The 17,079-nt window shown below is 47.8% G+C and overlaps 1 protein-coding gene across 1 annotated transcript in view; it reads left to right on the top strand.

Annotated features, from left to right (window-relative positions):
• wake (ankyrin repeat and fibronectin type III domain containing protein wide awake) overlaps positions 1–17,079 on the top strand; it is a 442,715-nt gene that overhangs the window by 302,256 nt on the left and 123,380 nt on the right. Inside the window, exons 4-5 of the mRNA XM_084604717.1 lie at positions 9,433–9,704; positions 14,593–14,697. Coding sequence (XP_084460843.1) covers positions 9,433–9,704; positions 14,593–14,697 — 377 coding nt within the window. The remainder of the gene's footprint in view (positions 1–9,432; positions 9,705–14,592; positions 14,698–17,079) is intronic.

The raw sequence follows: 17,079 nt of genomic DNA, 5'->3' as shown, positions 1-17,079 counted from the left end.
GTGATGGAGCGTAAAAGGCAACTGATGGTTTAGTGGGTCTGGTAGGATTACAAGAGCGGAAGAACGCGCAACTGAAAGGTGGCTGACATGGAAAGAAGCCATAGCTACTTGGATGGAGAAGGCTTTGACAAAGGCAAGAGAACCCGAAGGTGGCCATCGTGAGAGCAGATGCTAATGACTCTGCGCACTCTTCTTTTCCCTCGCTCTTTCAGCTTTCGCCACTCTTTTCCTCCCGACCTCCTTACCATGCCTGCGGTTGCCATTGCGACTGTAGCATTAGCGGCGCCAGTTGACCTTTCGGGCCGGTTGCATGTAATGTTCTCCTCCGTACTTAAACTTGGTGACAAGTGACGACATAACGTGTCTCCGTGCGTAGCTTAGACAGGCGAAACGAAAATGGAGCTCGAAGTCGACGCCTGAGAAGCGTTGCTTTGCGTTGCTAAAATTTGACCTTGCAGAATGTGACCAAAACTGATGTCTAAACTAATTCGAGTATGGCCAATTCAGTGGGGATCTCTAAATCGGGATTGCTCACTCCCAAAATTTGGCCCCTTGGACACCGAAAATTTAACCTCGTCAGAATGTGAATAAAATTGATGTCTAAACTAATTCGAGTATGGCCAATTCAGTGGGGATCTCTAAATCGGGATTTCTCACTCCCAAAATTTTGCCCCTTGGACATCGAAAATTTGACCTCGTCAGAATGTGAATAAAATTGATGTCTTAACTAATTCGAGTATGGTCAATTCAGTGGGGATCTCTAAGTCGGGATTGCTCACTCCCAAAATTTGGCACTCCCAAAATCCCGATCACTGCGTGTAATGAAGAAGCCGGTCAGCCAGAGCCGAGGAAGTGGACTAGGCGGCACGTGCGCCAACAATTTTTTTCCTCGCCCGTCAGTTGCACCAAACGAAGAAAGCGACCCTCGCGTCGCATTCCAATCTCGGCGCGTCGCGCACGCGTTTTCCGGCTCGTGAAATCTGCACTCTCTGCGGCGGCTGCGTTGCTCTGCAATGGTTAATTAAAAGGCGACTGGCGGCAGCAAGTCGTGGAATGCCCCCCCCCCCCCCCCCTCTCCCTCTCTCTATCTCTCTTCCCAGCTAGATCCTTCCTACGTATGCATTACTCGGGCACATGGTCGTACCGCAGCGCCGTCTCCTTGAAACCGGGGCGTCCAGTTGAGTTTTCGCGCTCGAGGGCCTTTCTCGTCACTGACGTTGCTGCAGTGTGCCCTTGATTTATTTTTGTTTTGTGTTGCAAGCTGTCGCGAAGGCCGGCTGATGTCACCCCATTGGCTTGCTTGCCAAATGCAGATGCCGCACAGCTAGCAGTGGCGCGCAGCGGCAAGCAGAAGATACATCGACTGATTTTATTACTTTAAATATAACTCCGCTTTAATCAGCTTAACGGTAAACTATTTTCAGGAGGTCGTAGTAGTGATGGTCATGGTAGTGATAACCATTGATGAGTTATAAATCTGCGACTACCTAACCAGCTTTGAAACTGTCTTTTCCGTTTTTGATATCACGTCTTAATAGAGTGTGCGGGGTCCCCTCAATAATTTGAACCACAACTAGGAACTACTTAGTAGTGTGACATCATCGCTCTAAATTCGCCCCCTAGCTCTCCTTTCAATCCCCTTTTTCCCTTCCCCAATGTAAGTTGCACGCTGGGGTCTCATTACTGCTGGCCGACATCTCCACCTTTCACTATATATATATATATATATATATCTTGCTCTCTCTCTAATCAGCGACAATTATGCTACATTCCAGATAGCGAAACTCGAAGTTCAAGGAAGCGCTGCTAGCACAGCTGCTAGTTACCACCTCGAAGGCCACTTTTATTTATTACTGCGGTTCTACGTTTATCAACTAAATTCGATAGGTGTGTCCCGAAACTGCAGAAAATAAACCTCGGGACCTTGGGAAGCGGTCCTGAAATGCATTCTCCAAGGCGCTTCATTTCAACGCTGCGCAATGGTATCGTGCGGTGCCGGCTTCGCGGCATCCTCTCCTCCTTGGGAACGATCCAAGCAGAGAAAAGGGCGCCCGCGGGAAAATGAAGGTTACGGACGTCAGCTGTCGCGGCTCTCACGCCTCCCTTCCCCGGTACGCGCTGCCGTTTCGTGCCCTCCCAGTCAAAGCGCTGGCTGTGCACGATGCCGGTGGGCGTCGGTTTTCAGCCCAGTGCTCTCCAAGCACGCCAGTCGCCGCAACTCTGACTGGAAGCTGACGAAGCGAAAAGCCGCTATGGCCTAGCGAAAAACGCGACGCCGTATATGTTCGCTACGTATCGCAGAGAGGAGCTGGTTGGCAGGGGAGTCTGCGTCGGGGACATAGAAACCATGCGAATACGCCGGCTATGATATGGAATGATATTGTACGGTATGGTGCGATAAGCTCAGGTACGGTATTCTACTGTTTAGTGTGGTTATAAGTATGCGACGAATTGTACGCTGTGCAAAGGAACAGGTGTCACATGGGAGGGAGGAAACAATGCACAGGACACCAATAAGCACAAGTTTGAACCAAATGGTACGCTTCTGTATATAGTATGGTGTGTCAATGTTCATCTGGTATGATATGTGCTGAATAGACAGATATATCATATGACATAATATGACAAGTGTGATGTGGTATGGCGCAGTCTGGTGTGGTATGGTATACATATGCGGAGTCCAACGCTGCAAATGTGCACATGGGCAGTGACACAGGTGTAATGGAGGGCACCGGAATGATTTTGGCCACCTGGTGTTGCCTATACTTCCACTCTGATCACTCTATGTACGAGCGATGTTTGATTTCTTTTCAATCTAAATTCGACCACCGCTACCGGGATTTGATCCAGCGAACTCGCGTTCAGCTGACGGCCTGAGAAAGCGAGCCACCGCATCAAATATCAAATTAATTGTGCGAATTAATGGTTTGCATGGCTTTTAAACTAATTCTCCATATACTCTATACACAAACTCCTCCGAGACCCACTTGCTCTCAGGTGGGATGATTCCTCGGGTAACCACAATACTTCTCTGTGCTGTCTCTTTCAGCAGCAATGAAATAAGGTCGATAGGCCATTGAAGCCGGTTATTTCAATGTAAAGAAGTGTTATCGATCATTAGCGCACATCGGATCCCAGCTTTACGTATACAGTGGAAAATAACATAGTTCATGAACATGTTCGTAAATTAAGACAAATCTGCGACCTAATTAAGGCAAATCTTTCTTGATACGTGTCGATCCCATCTCGTCATATCTAAGAATAGGTAAGGGCTAAAAACAAATCTATTAGGTTTCTTCTGGGGTTCTGCGCAAACGCAGCACACCACTGCATTCAAACATTTACCACGCATTACCTAATTGGAATTGTCGGCTATGGTTCATACCTGTGAGTAGTGGACGCTGACACGATTTCTGATGGACGAAGCAGTTTTCTTATTTGCGACAAAAAAGACCCGATTAAGTTTACAATAAAGTGCTCCGTATACTCCTCTCTGCATTTGTGTAATACATATAGTAGTCGCATTATATATTTATTGATTGATACGCGATACTGTTTATGTGACTGCTTTTCTTGTGAATTTGTTAACAGGATGTCCACCATCCAGGTTCACGTTCTATGCCCTCCTTCGCGTTACGGGGTTTGCATCTCACAGGTCACACGTTCAATAAAAATTTCCCGCCGGTGTGGTGCAGTGGTTAGGGCGCTCGACTACTGTGCCCAAGAATGCGGGATCGAATCCCGGCCTCTGCGGCCGCATTTTGCTGCAGGAGAGAGCAAGGCGCCCGTGCGATGTGCGATGTCAATGCACGTTAAAGAACTTCAGGGGGTCGAACTTTCCGGAGCGCTCCACTGCGGCGTCTCGCATAGCCTGAGCCGCTTTGGGACGTTAAATTCCAGAAACTAAACCAAGCTGAAAAATATACTTGAAAATTAAAAAGTGCAAAGCATAATTCGTGTGTGAAAGGCTCGTCATACCCTTAACGGTGGAGCTTAATTGTTCGAATTTTGGCATATGCTCGAAATACGGAACCCTCTATAATCACTACGAATCGAAGCACTCTATGGCGCACTCGATAGATGTTATGCGGTGTTGAATATGAAAAGTATGCTTTATTTGATTTTATTTTCTTTTATATGACAACCTTGTATAAGTAACCGTGTTCTCTCATGGGTGAAAGGCGTGCGAGAGCCATTTTTCTCAGGCAGGGGCATCTATTCACTGAAAGGCTTTGGGAGGTAAGAGACACGCGTTCTCCGAAACTCTTCAGATCAGAAAAGTTGCGCAAGGCTAGAAGCTAGCCTGAAGAAGCTTGTCACGTGTATTTCGGTTCTCACGTGAGACTTGAACTTGAGTTTTGTGAGAATAAGGGCTTTACAGGTGCACAATTGGCTGTGCTAATGAGTGTTCAGTGCCGTTGGTGTCAAAGCACTACACGCGACGGGCACGCGTAAATAACTGGAGCGCAAATACATGCGGAATAATATTAATAAAGCCTAAAACAAATTTACGAGCTTTATTGTTTCTTTGTATCCGCTCCCGATTATTCGACATGGATGTCAACAAGATTAGCATTTGCTGAGAACTTATAAGGTAGCAGTAAATGTCAACGCTAGCTCACGTTTATTTATTCATAGCAGGCATTATCAACCCGGGCATGCTATGAAACGTTAGATTTGCTTTCGATACGGAAGATGTCCTTGCAAAGCCGGAACTTACGCTCACTGCAAAGCGAAGCTGCAGGGACCTTCACGTAAATTATTACGAAGTAGACTCATGCACCAGGGGGGCAACAGCCATTGTTTCGAGCTCTGCGCCCGCGAATTGGAAAATAAATCATGTTTTATAATGCACTGCTGCGGTAAAATCAATCGCTCTATAATGAACACATGAGAAATGCTCTTTGGCAAGCGACAGTTCATTTTTAATTTAACAGGAAGCTTCATCTTCTTGAATGAACCGCTAGCCGGTTCACCTCTCATCTCATCCTTAATAACAGGCAAGGAGACCAGCATTCTTGAATGAAAACCTACTGAATTGGGTCTTTTTATCTTTTCGAGCAAAGGCATCCGCTGAGAGAGTGCGCGAGCCTGGCGCAGCGTGCCCTCCCACTCCCCGCTTGGAGTGAAGAGCGCGTGCGCGCTACTGATGCAACACCGCCGTCTGGCGGGCAGCGCCCGCCGCGTTGCTCCCCAGTAGTCTCGGCGTCTCGCCGCCAGGGGAGGCGCGGCGCTGGCGCCGTGCGCTGAAACTTGAGCTTGAGTTCCCTATACACATATTAAGGTGACCTTCGTGAGAAGAATTAACTCTTAAGCTGCCTTTATTTGTAATTCATAGCTCGATTCTGAGAATACATGACGAGAATACACATCACACAAACAAAATAAAATCAGTAAAAACAAAAACAAATATTTTGTTCAAAGGAATGGCCCAAATACAAATCTATTTCGCAGAAAACATCGCGAGAAAGAGTTTTGGGAGTTAAACGATGTCTATCGACCGGTTAACCGAAAGTGCAATGTTAGTGTTAAAGTTTAAGAACGCCTTACACGTACTAAACAAACAGCCTTACCGGAAAACGGAACTCCTTAGTTTAATAATTTTCGGAGTCCGACTACGTCCTCAACCAGTTGGTGTTCTTTGATAACGGTAACTTATGTTTGACTATATCTTATTCAGAAGGTGAAAACATGTTGGATGGTATTAGCGTTTCGTTGACTCACCACATTCGGTTCCTCTGGCCTGCTCGGGCATACTGGAAATACATTACCAAAGCGCACTACAGCTGAAGCAATGAAGCTTGGTCGTGAGTGTTTATATATATCGGCGGCCGTTGTAAGACGCTCATGGCTGGGCAAAGAACCACACTGACTCTCTTGATGCGCACATGACTGCGTACGTCATGTTCGCGTCAGCGCTGAGTTCCTCTCAAGAACGCGGTAGGGATAATTACGTCGTTCGTCTCACTTGTTTTCTTTCCCTTATACTTAGCCCATAAGCGTTACAACAGCTATGTTACCTGTTCTCCTTGGGTTCTAGTCCCACCAAAATGGGTCTATTCATTGTTTGTTTTTAAGCGAAACATTTACCGCCCAATTTATCGAAAGAGTCGTCGGTGTGGCGGCCCTGCCGATGTTTTAGGGCGCAATATGAAGAGGCTCCTGTGGCTTTTGCGGCCGTGTTCCGGTATGCTTTCGCGTTATCTCCTCTAAGCAGCTCCTCAATGTCTCTATTTCTTTTTTCATCGCGAATTTTACTTAGTGCAGGTAGTTGGCCTCTGCTACACACTCATACGCTCAAGCTAACATTAAACTTTTAATTCCTGAAAAAAAAAAAAAACGCAGACAGGCGTGTCATGCATACAGTACCCTCCTCCCCACTCCTAATTTGGCTTTGCAGTGAGGCAACTCTCCGTTCATCTTACCTTTCAGTGTGGCAAGTTACTGGCAAGAGGCTCCTTTACGGGATTAGCTAAGCGTCTGGTAATTTTAAAGTTTGCATTAAGCTCAGCGTTTTCAAACGTTCCGAAATAACTGTTCTTAAAGAAAAGATTTTTGTCGGCTTTGTTGTCTAGGCTCATTATCAGCTTTTATTTATCTCCAGGCAGTATTAACTGATCTCATCTTCAAGGCGCCCGAGAAAGCTGTTATTCCTTATTTTCTGTTTACCGTATCGGCCTTCTGTGCCTTAAAGCAGTGACTAAACACATGCGCCCGAACCGACTACTTGCGCAATCGTGCTGTTGCAAAACGCTGCCGAGCAAAACACTCACAGGCCTCTCTAGATGGCGCTACGTAACAGCAAAGGGTTAATTGGCCGGGACCAGAGCTTAATATTCCTGGCCCTGCAGTCAGCCTCTGCATGCAGCGGCTCCTAAGAACGTGGTAATTAAGATATGCGAAGGCTGGATCAGATAAGCACAGTGCTCAGAAAGCTCGCGCTCCTTCGCTCGGTGAAGCACCTCGTTGAGATAAGCGCAGAGTCCGAACTTCACTTGAAACGGGGCTTGTGTTGAACAGCCTTTTGTCCAGACCGGCACGTCGTAACTAGTACATTCTCGAGAGTCGTGTTTAGCTGAGAGAAGAGCGGACGATTGCAAGCGAGGCCATACCTAACATAGTTACATTTTTACTTTACTAGTTTGATTTGGTTTGTAGGGCTTGTCGTCCCAAAGCGACTCAGGTTATAGGATAGACACCGCAGTGGATAAATTTGGAAATTTCGCCCACCTGGGGTTGTTTAACGTACGCTGATATCGCACAGCACACGGACGCCACTCTGTTTCGCCTCCGTCGAAACGCGGCCGCCGGCGGTCGGGTTCGAATACGCGTACTCCGGTACAGTAGACCGGCGTCGTAACCACTGCGCCACCGCGGCGGGGCTTTATTTTACTAGTAATTTACTTTCCAGCCTATGTCGTTCTTTGGAAGCCTGATACTACTAAGCAAGTTTGCCTCACATAAGTAAAAAAAAAAAGCAAAAAAAGGACAGAGTGTGTGGATTTTACAAGGAAGCAAACGAACCGACAAGACGCTAGAACGGACCTCGCAACTTCTCCTGAACAGAGAACTAAAAGCGGGTTTTCACCTACTACATACCTTCTGGAAGTTTGGCTATGGACCCTTCAGGGCACTTCGCTATGTGTGGGCGTGTACATGATTCTTTTTTCATCTCATCGTCTTCGCGCAGTCCTGAACTTGCTGTGGACACTTCCCAATTGTCCGCTGCCAAGTTCATTTCTCTGATCGTAAGGGGCACTCAGCTGCATGGGTCTTCTTAGAAAAGAAAAACATACAAAAACGTGGGTTGGTCAGTTCCACTTTTCTTGACTGTCTTGCCTGACGCCTCAAGGCATCCAGTCTTGAGTAACTCCAGTGCGAGACTTTTCTGTATTGTTCTTTTTTTCTGGGGCAGGGGGATCAATGGACTTGAATGCCTCTTGATGAGTTTTCTGGCCTTTTGTCAAAACTGAGAACTGTCAGTACAACGAATTGTTCGCACTTATTCCATTCTGTGATAGCCAAGTAATTGCCCTTAGCGTATTTCATCACTTTTTCTGTAGGAGGTTCTTAACGCGACCCCATTAAGGATTCTATACTTTTGCCATGAAAAGAAAATCCGGATTCGTCGAAAATATTTGACGTCACGCATGAAGCGGCGGCATTGAAAAGTGATACGACATTCCATCCATTTTTCTTGCAAGATCACAACATGGCTCAAACGTAATTAGGCCGCTAGAGTTCAAAATGATAAGAATGGAAAAACAGAACACTATACTAACGCGATTGCGTTGTGGTCCATCGGGAAGAAAGTCCGGCGTTGTCGACGTCGGTGTAGGCGTTGTGAGGGAAACAACGCGGGCATGGCTCTTGCAGGTGGTAGTTGAGAGGTGGCGTGACCGTCGACTGATTGGTCGTTGGGTTGTGTGACGTCACGTTACCAGCCTAGTTGGCAGGCGCTGCAAATTCACTTTCTAACAGGCGCACACCGTGCGAGTCACTGCTGTTGAGCCAGCAAGCGTGAGCAACTAACGTAAGACAGGGCGAGTATTTTATCCAAGCAGCCCCTAGTGTGATGTCAGACTTCAGTGGTCTACTCGTTTGCATAGTGGTGATAAACTCGGCGAGTTGGTGCGAGTGCATCTCGGGAACGTACCGAAAAACAAAGCATAATAAAACTGCACTTTTATCGAGATGTTCAATGTTATCTGGCAATTGAACTTTCTACCCTCGCGCGGCTTGGTGGTAGTGGTGCTGCGACCGAAGAAGAGACAAGCGCGCAGACCGGTCGATTGGCTCCTGCGCCTTCATCATACCGTGTTATCGTTACCGCAGTAGCGCGAGCGTACCTGCCGCCAGTGCTTACGCACTGATTGGTCCCAACGTGGCAGGCGTGCGCGTACCTAGTGGGCTTCTGGAGCCCACACGACAATGTGCGCTTGCGCACTTGCGCCACGGGGTTCCCGATACTCCACTAACGGTAACGGCAGCGCAGTGCACGTATTTCTGAAAGTATCTAAGTCAAATGAAGAAAAAAAGAAGGGAAATTAATGATGGAAGGAAAAAGCGCGCGTAGCAACAACCGCATCCGCCAAAGCGACATCGACTTCTTCCTAACCGCTAAACCACCCACATAGCGCAAGAAAAAAAAAACACTTTTTGGGCTGTATTTCGCAGCGATCGCATCACAAAAAACTGTCACAAGCCTGTCACAAAGCTGTCGATTAGCCCCGCTTCATTTCTGGCAGGCGGACACGTCGATCAATGGGAACGGGGGCTAATTAAGTGACAAATTTATGACAGTTTTTGCGATATTATCGGTGCGTGACGTGGCCCTTGCCGTTATAATCCTCATGTAACTGTTCTTTTTTTTTTCTTTTTTGCTTCTTAGTAATCACGAATGTCCCTCCTCTCTCTGCTCGTCCCCTGCAGCCAGGTGTCCGAGCGCGTGTCCTCATCGTCCTCTGCGGCCGGCGCCGGAGGCTCGTGCCTGGCCCAGGGCCTGCTGCTGGGCGGCTCCTCCACGTCATCGGGCTCAAGGCGGAAGCCCCCACTGCTACGGGCACGCACCCTTCCGGCCATCGTGACGCCCAGCCTGTGCATCATCCAGGCACAGCTGGACGCCGGCACAGCGCAGCCGGCTGCCATGACCCAGCAGCACCGGCAGAGACACGCCAAGAAGAAGCAGACAGACTCCCGGAGAGGTCGGTGTAGACATTCTCACAAAAAGCCGCTTCCTGCCACAGCTCCTTAATATTACCTCATGTGAAACTTCCTAGGGCCCCTGTATAAAAAGGAATGCGAAGGTTTACACCGTTAAACCTAGTTAGCCGAACGTGAGCCCTTTAAGCGTGGCTTCACAGCCATATACCGGCGTTTCTTCCCATGCGAGCTTTTCGATCATCGCGGGCCACTGCCTCAAGTCGATCACGCTTTTTCTTCTCTGCCACTTCTTGGCGAGCTGTGTCGGCTGGATGATCACATTCAGCTTGACGCATGCGTCGAGGCTTTGAAGTGCTCACACCAGCACGCACCTCTTCAAGGTGTAAGAATGTGCACGCACACCGTGCACCTTTTGTATGGCCAGACACTGAGTAACCAAGATCCGGCGAAGCAGTTGTTGCCCCGCCTAGTCACGTGGTATAACAGCGGAGCACCACCACGTCCATCGGGACGATCGCTCGGTGGCCCCGAGTATACATTGACAAGGGAGACGAAGAAGCCGGCAGTGCCATGGGCATTGCTTGGGCATTCACAAGTGAAAAACCTTGGGAGCTGTTGTGCAAAGAGTAGATCTGCAGTGTACAGGGGCGGTTCAATTTGGTCAAAATTAGAGTGCTTGAGAGTAATGGCAGAGATTGTAGTCATTAAAGGAAATTATCCGAATTTCATTCTTTGGCTGTTGACAAAAGCAAAACAACCTGCAAATAAAATGGAAGGGTGGAACGGCGGGATAGTTGGTTATTCATGTTGGGCAAAAAACTGCATTCTTCAGACATGGACAATGAGAGGCAGGACGACACAGCGCTATGTCGTCCTGTCTTTCACTGTCCCCGTATCAAGAGTGCGCTGTTTTCTTTCCTAAGTATAACAATGAAAATCAGTTGAAAATGCGGTAGTAAACATTTAGACGTAATACCATAAAGGTAATTAAAAAGTAAAATTATTAAGAGGTTTTGAGAAGGCAACATTGACAAAGCCAGGTAGCTTTTATTGGCCGCTTCTAGATGATGCTCCAATCCATGAGCACTTAAAACGTGGATACTAAAACTAATCACGTTCTGAAGAAGAGTTTCCCTGGTGCACGGGGCAAGCAGTGTAATGGTATACTATTCCCTCACCATTTCCTGGTCTGAGCGAAGTGCTCTCCTTCCTGCATGTTGCTCTTTGTATGGTTGTGTGAAATTCGCGCGAGAGAACTCCTAGCTGTTTTTTGCGCCTGTTTACAACAATCCAAAGTACTTGCGTGGTAAACGATTCATTAATCGAACTCTGTCCACTGTATCGGCCACAGGTTGTATACAAGCGCCTGGTGGGCAGAGCTGCTCGTATCGTAGTGCAACATCTGTCTTGACCTGTGGTATGATCGCGCATGAACGTGTAGCGACGGAACTCACACAAGAGAAGGCTAGTTTTGCAACTCTGTAGTTTATCATTTCTATGATGCAGTCATGTCTTATACTGCCCTGCTTAACGTTATTTAGAGTCTGTTTGAAGACTTCGTATTTCTCTAAGCTGGAGCTGCCCCGTTAAAACAAACACGGCTCAGAGGAGAGCAATGCGTGAACGTGAGATCGCCACACATTCAGAAAAAGGACCGCTGTTTTCGTCGTACCCTTCGCCAGCCGTTAAAGCGACGCCTTGGATGAAAAACTAGCAAACATAGGCCTACCGGCCGACCGTATGAATTGTCGAAAACTGTTGCAGTTGTTCTTTTAGCAATAACACCGCGCACTCTGCCGTGGAACTGCCTTCAGGTTGACCATTCTTCAGCTCTCGTCATGAACTCTTCCTTTGCACGGTGTACCCTCCTTCTCAAGCCACTACGCCACCTGTCCTCTCCTACTCTCTTTATCTACCCTCTCATGCTTTCCGTTTTCCTCCTCTCTCAAAAAAAGTGGAGAGGGTAGTTTCCGTCGCTCCACGTTGCACCTACCTATACCGTGCCAGGGTTCTCACAGCTGTCGCTGTAGGTTCCTCTGTAGGATCGTAGGGTTGTACGGCTGAACCGATCCTATAACGCCATTCGTGGTAAAAGCGTTTTTAGATTAAAAACGAAAGACCATACCTACCTTTGTTCTAGGCCAGCGCTTCTCGGGGCAATACTACACGGGGCAACCCAGTTAGAAGGGAGGTCAGGTAGAAACCCGCTTCTCATGCATTTCGCAAGCACCGCGTGCCCTTCGCTATATAGTCACCATACCTTGGTTTTAGCGAATCATCGGCGCTTGTCATTTATCTACTCTAAAGAGAATAAGCTCTCATCCACGTGCTCAACGCGGGATCAAAGAACTCCGAAACGCGCGCCTCCATTGTTGCCGCCGCTGTCGAAAGGCAGAGCGTGGGCACAGGGTCCTATTTCCGGCGAAAGAGAGCCAGATTCAAAAACGCCGTTTCTGTTTTAGTATATCGATAGAGTGTGGCGCAATTTTCGAGTGTTCGTATTGAGTACGACACATGGAGCGCAGGATATCGGGCAGAAATATCTCGACCTGGGCGCACTTACCCCTCTCCCACACCTCCCGAATTGTTTCCTCTCTCGAACGTTTCCGGTATCGAATCCGCCCAGCTTCGGCGAAGTTCGTGCCCTGGAAACGGGAAGGATCGTCTTTGCCGCCTAATATTTATTTTTGATCTTCTTCCCTGGCCGTAGATCGAGTTTGGAAAAGCGGGATCTCAAGTGTCGCTGCCCGAGCAGCGTGGCGGATCTCGAAATGAGCATGAGGGGGATGAGAAAAAGGTTAACTCATTTTCACGTGCCGTTAGGCTCGAGTTCCAGATTACGAACTTTTTTCCCTTCTTTTCTTTTTTTGCCTTCAGTCTCGGATAAGCGAGGCTTAGCCCCGACGGACTTTCTTATATTCTGCCGGGAAGGTACCCCGGAGAAGATATTTCACTCTAAGTATGGTTACAGAGGGTGAGAAGGTGATGGCAGTGAGCATGAGGCCTGTCCCGAGTGTTTATCGTGAAATCGGACTTTTTATTTTTTTTTTTGTCTCATCGTCCCAGATTCGATCGATTAAACTTTCGAGAGAGGCGGATTTTCGTCTCACTGAACACTTGTTTGGAACCGTGAACGCTTTCTGAAGTGGCCCTGGTCGTCGTTTGTAGCCCCACTCTAAGTACCCGTAATTAACTTGTACCTATATACTTGCTTCGCAAGCTGTAGCCGGCACTCGCGGGAGAAAAAATAAAGCGCCTTTTTGTCGGCCTCAGCCGCGGAATAAATGTATTGAGCACGAAATGTACAGTTTTTCCACTTGTGTACGACAGACTTGTTTTTCAAGCCGTGGTGTTCAAGGCTACGTTCTCCAGAAGATCCAGCGACGGAATTAACGAGCCAAGAAATCGTTAGCATGTTAAAGATATAGGTTGTAGTTGGTTGCTGAAATGGCCGGGCATTACTCGTCATCGGGTTTGGTGACGTCGCTAGACCACGTGGCATGGCGAATTTGCAGGCGCTGCCAACTCGAACTTCTCCTTTTAGGTTAGGACTCGAACCATTCCAGGACCCCTTGGATCCCGGCATGGACATGCTACTCCTATAAGCCACACAGGCATGTTCCTCGACTTGGTTAAAGCGAGTGTTTGTATCTATGTCGGGAGGTCTTCCATAACGTGGTAGCTTACGGCTGTTTGCTAACGAGTTCGTTATGGATAACAGAACTGCTAATTAATGAAGTAGTTCATAAGGGAGCAGTAAGGTGTATGTGTTTTAAAAAGGATCCGCAAGGGAAGGCCTGCAGGCGGGAACCATTCACACTTTCCCTTCACACATTTGAAAGTGGAGCTTAAGTGGCTTCCAATTTTTATTTGCCTAACTGAGTGACTGATTGATTGGTTGATCGAGCGGCATAAGTGTCCTCCAATTTTTATTTGCTTAATTGAGTGACTGATCGATTTATTGATCGATCGATTGGCATAACGCTTCAAGTTAGTCTCGACCACTCTGCCTTGTTTACCTCAATCGAAATCTCAGTAAAAAAGTGAAGACCTCAACTTCGTATCGCGAACTTGTCCTCTCCGACCGAACATCACAGCAACAGAATTCCTGCGTCAGCCCGGATTGCTATATGTGTGTCGTTGCCCGGAAGCACTTATTCCCGCGATTTGATGAACATGCTACTATGTTTGTCTGTATGTCTTTTATTTAAGTGCAGAATGAGCCAGCGTGGTTTGCGGCAGGTAATGGGAACAAGGCCGAAGATGGAAGCTGCGACTCTAACTTTTTCAATTCACAGTCATCCGCTTAACTTGACCTGCGTGATATCTCTGCTAAAGCTGACCCCAGTACATCTGGCGCGGCTACATGCTTCCAGTTCCGTCAAATGGGCACGCGAACTTAGCTTACGCTGAGTGGTTCACGTTGACTCCAACGCAGCCATCAGTGACGCTCCATGAGCAATAGCTAATATGATGTCTATATGCCACGCGCAAGGACGTGCATTCCTTTCCCGCCGCGGTGCCTCATTTAGAGAGTACAAATACAAAATACAAATAAAAGATCGTCCTTGTACGGACATTTCGGCTCTGGCAGAAAAGCCCAGGTGCTCAGAAACTATAAAGGTCCTGTAGTGCGGCGTTCCCTCTGCCAACAGGGTAATTTTAGTAGAACGTTCCTGCGGACCACAGTTGGTTAATTTCGGGGAAAGTTATGTCTTCTCGAATGAAAGGAGGTCAGGAGACAGAGAGATGAATACAGCAAAGCGGGATCAGACAGACACCTTCGCTGGTTTGTACCTGTTGGTTGTGATGTATTCACTTGTTTTCCCGTTGTCTCCGTTTCATTCGCAAAGTGACAATGTTACTCGGAGTGTTCGCACGCGGAAATCTGTTTGCACTAAGCGTTGACCGGACTGTCGCTTTTCGCAGGCTCGCCAGACAAATCGGAAGCGTCCCCTCCGCAGTCTCGGCTTCTGGCTCGCCGAAGTCCGTCAGGCGGTGCCCTTCGAACACGTGGTCAGGATGGCGCCAGTAGTAAGTGCGGCAACAGCCGAAGTATATATCTCATCCCGTGCACTGTGGTGGCTGCCGCGGTGGTGTGCTCCCGGCGTCTTAATTTTCCTCTCTCCCTTTGCCTCACCCTACGTGGCATGACCGAATACATACAGGGCGAGGTCGAACTGGTTTTCAAATCAGCGTCAAGACTGAAAAGCGGCCGGTCGGCGCAACTTGTGCGGAACAGTGCGATCACCTTGAAAGCAAGAACAGTAGTCCTGCCCCTGTCCTGTGCGCTGTTCTGTCTTTTGGAGCGTATTTCAATGCTCTTCATTTTCAAACCGAAAACCTAGAATAATTCATTTAATATTTAAAGCAATTAATATGCTCCTTCGCACAAGGCGCACGCGATGTCATCAATTAAAGAGGACGCAATCCCAACTATGTACTTCTTTTCTTCGCGTTGAAAACTTCGAAGCGTGTTTTTGGAGTGTTCTACCGGACCTGGAAATTGGTACTACTAGACAATTTACAGCGTGTGCTTAGCTAGATTTCATATATTTTTACTCCGCATATAGAGCCGCACTTGCTAAAAGATAGTGTTTCCCGTACGCTGAGCATAGTTTGTGGTTTTATTTCTGACATCGTGCCTGCTGTACGGTAGCGCTGAAAAGCGAAACCGAACCTTGCGTTAAGAGATAAACAGAAACTTCCATGTCGTAATAAATTACTCTTTTGAGCGCTATGTATAACGTTATAAGTAATGTAGTTTTCCGAAACAAAATAATTGTTTATAAATAAATAAGTAAATAAATATATAGATAATTGATTGCGGATCAGCATGCGGATTCAAGCCAGGCTGGTAAAAATCTCAGAACGTGAAACTAGCCACTGGCAGTGTGGCAGAGTACTTGATACGCCAGAACTGGTTGATCTGACTTATATAGACATCAAAGAGGCGTTACCTCAATCCGGGCTGGCGACACTTATTTGTCACAGCTTGTACGTGGGCCATTTCGTTCACTGCGGAATTTGTAAAACCAATAAAAGTCTGCGAAAGAAAACTAACTGCAAAAACCTTTATTTTTATGGCCGGCGTTTCTGCGCGACTGACTATGCTATCGCTCGCTTACTGTGTTTATAACGCCGCCCTTCTGAGTGTATCACGCATTTACAGTGAGCGTAAAACATCGATGAAGGCCCGTCGATAGCGGTGACAAGCAGCGTATGCCGTCCTAAATGAAGTCAAACTTTAACACCGGCACTGAAGAAAAAAGCAACAGGGAGGCATGTGAAGTAAGAAACGATAGTGTGGAGAACGACCGCGAGTCAGCTTGGGGCTCGGGGATAGGACGTAAAGCGTTCGCTGCGGTGTCCTTGCGCCCCAACGGGCCGCAGTTCACTCGTGAACACGGGATACTCTTGTGCAAGAGCTCCTTTCTTCCCTCGAAAGGGTCCCACGACTCCCCAAAGCGAGCGGGGAGAAGCGGAGCCAAGGAGGAAAGACATTACGGAGCCAGATTGTGTCTACACGAGCGTGGTAAAAGGGGGTGGGGGAGGGGCTAAAGCCAGTGCGAAGAGATGGTGAGGGAGAAAGGGGAAAAAAGGGTACGTCAGCAGGAAGCGACGCCCGCTCCTTCTTGCAGAGGGAAGAGAAAGGCCGCGGCTCCACGCGCCAGGGCAAAGGCTGCAACCGCCGGCGATGCCGACGAGCCCTCCGATATTGGCGCCGTAAATTTTTATTACGTCCCCAAGTTCGGCGCAGGGGACATAGTATTTTCCCTCGCGTGTTCGTATTCGCGCGCCTGTCGTGCCGCCGACAATGCTCGATTGTGTGCACTTATTTTTTTATTTTTTTTTTTTTGTCTGCCTTGATTTCCTGTCAAGTCTTGTGGCATAGCAGGGTTAACCGTATGCTGTCTTCGACACACAGAGGGAGGATCCAGAGATAAGGGAGAATGCGCGTTGCGACGGCTGCAGTAATCTTGCCTCTGCGGATATCTGTATCGGATGCCTCGGGCACGTCTCCTGCTGCTTTTCGTATTGTCTCTCTCGCCCCATTTGGCCTACGCATAAGAGTGCGCGCGCTTGTACGGCGCAAACAAAGCTATGAGCAGGTTTTGAGTGCAGTGGGTAATTCATATTGGCTTTCGTTTAGCTGGTTTAACGTGTTGTGGTGTTAACACATGCGTCCTATCTTTCACGACCTTCAGCTACGCCATTTCTTATTAATTTATCCCCATTCATGGTCTTCCTCCGCATATGCCCTAGAAACAAGCTTTCTTTTTCCGTAACTGCGACTCTCCACCGTATTGACGTGGACAACATATATGCTGCTCGCGAACGGGTTCATGAATTTTCTCGTTTCGTCTGAACTCCAAAAGAGCATTTTTAATTTGAAACGGTTGACATCGGACACTC

This window comes from Amblyomma maculatum, chromosome 5, assembly GCF_055883805.1.
Source record: "Amblyomma maculatum isolate TAMU_Amacu chromosome 5, ASM5588380v1, whole genome shotgun sequence".
In the NCBI taxonomy this organism is placed as follows: Eukaryota; Metazoa; Arthropoda; class Arachnida; order Ixodida; family Ixodidae; genus Amblyomma; species Amblyomma maculatum.
Note: the sequence above shows the minus strand (reverse complement) of the source record. Positions and strands in the feature narration are given on the sequence as shown.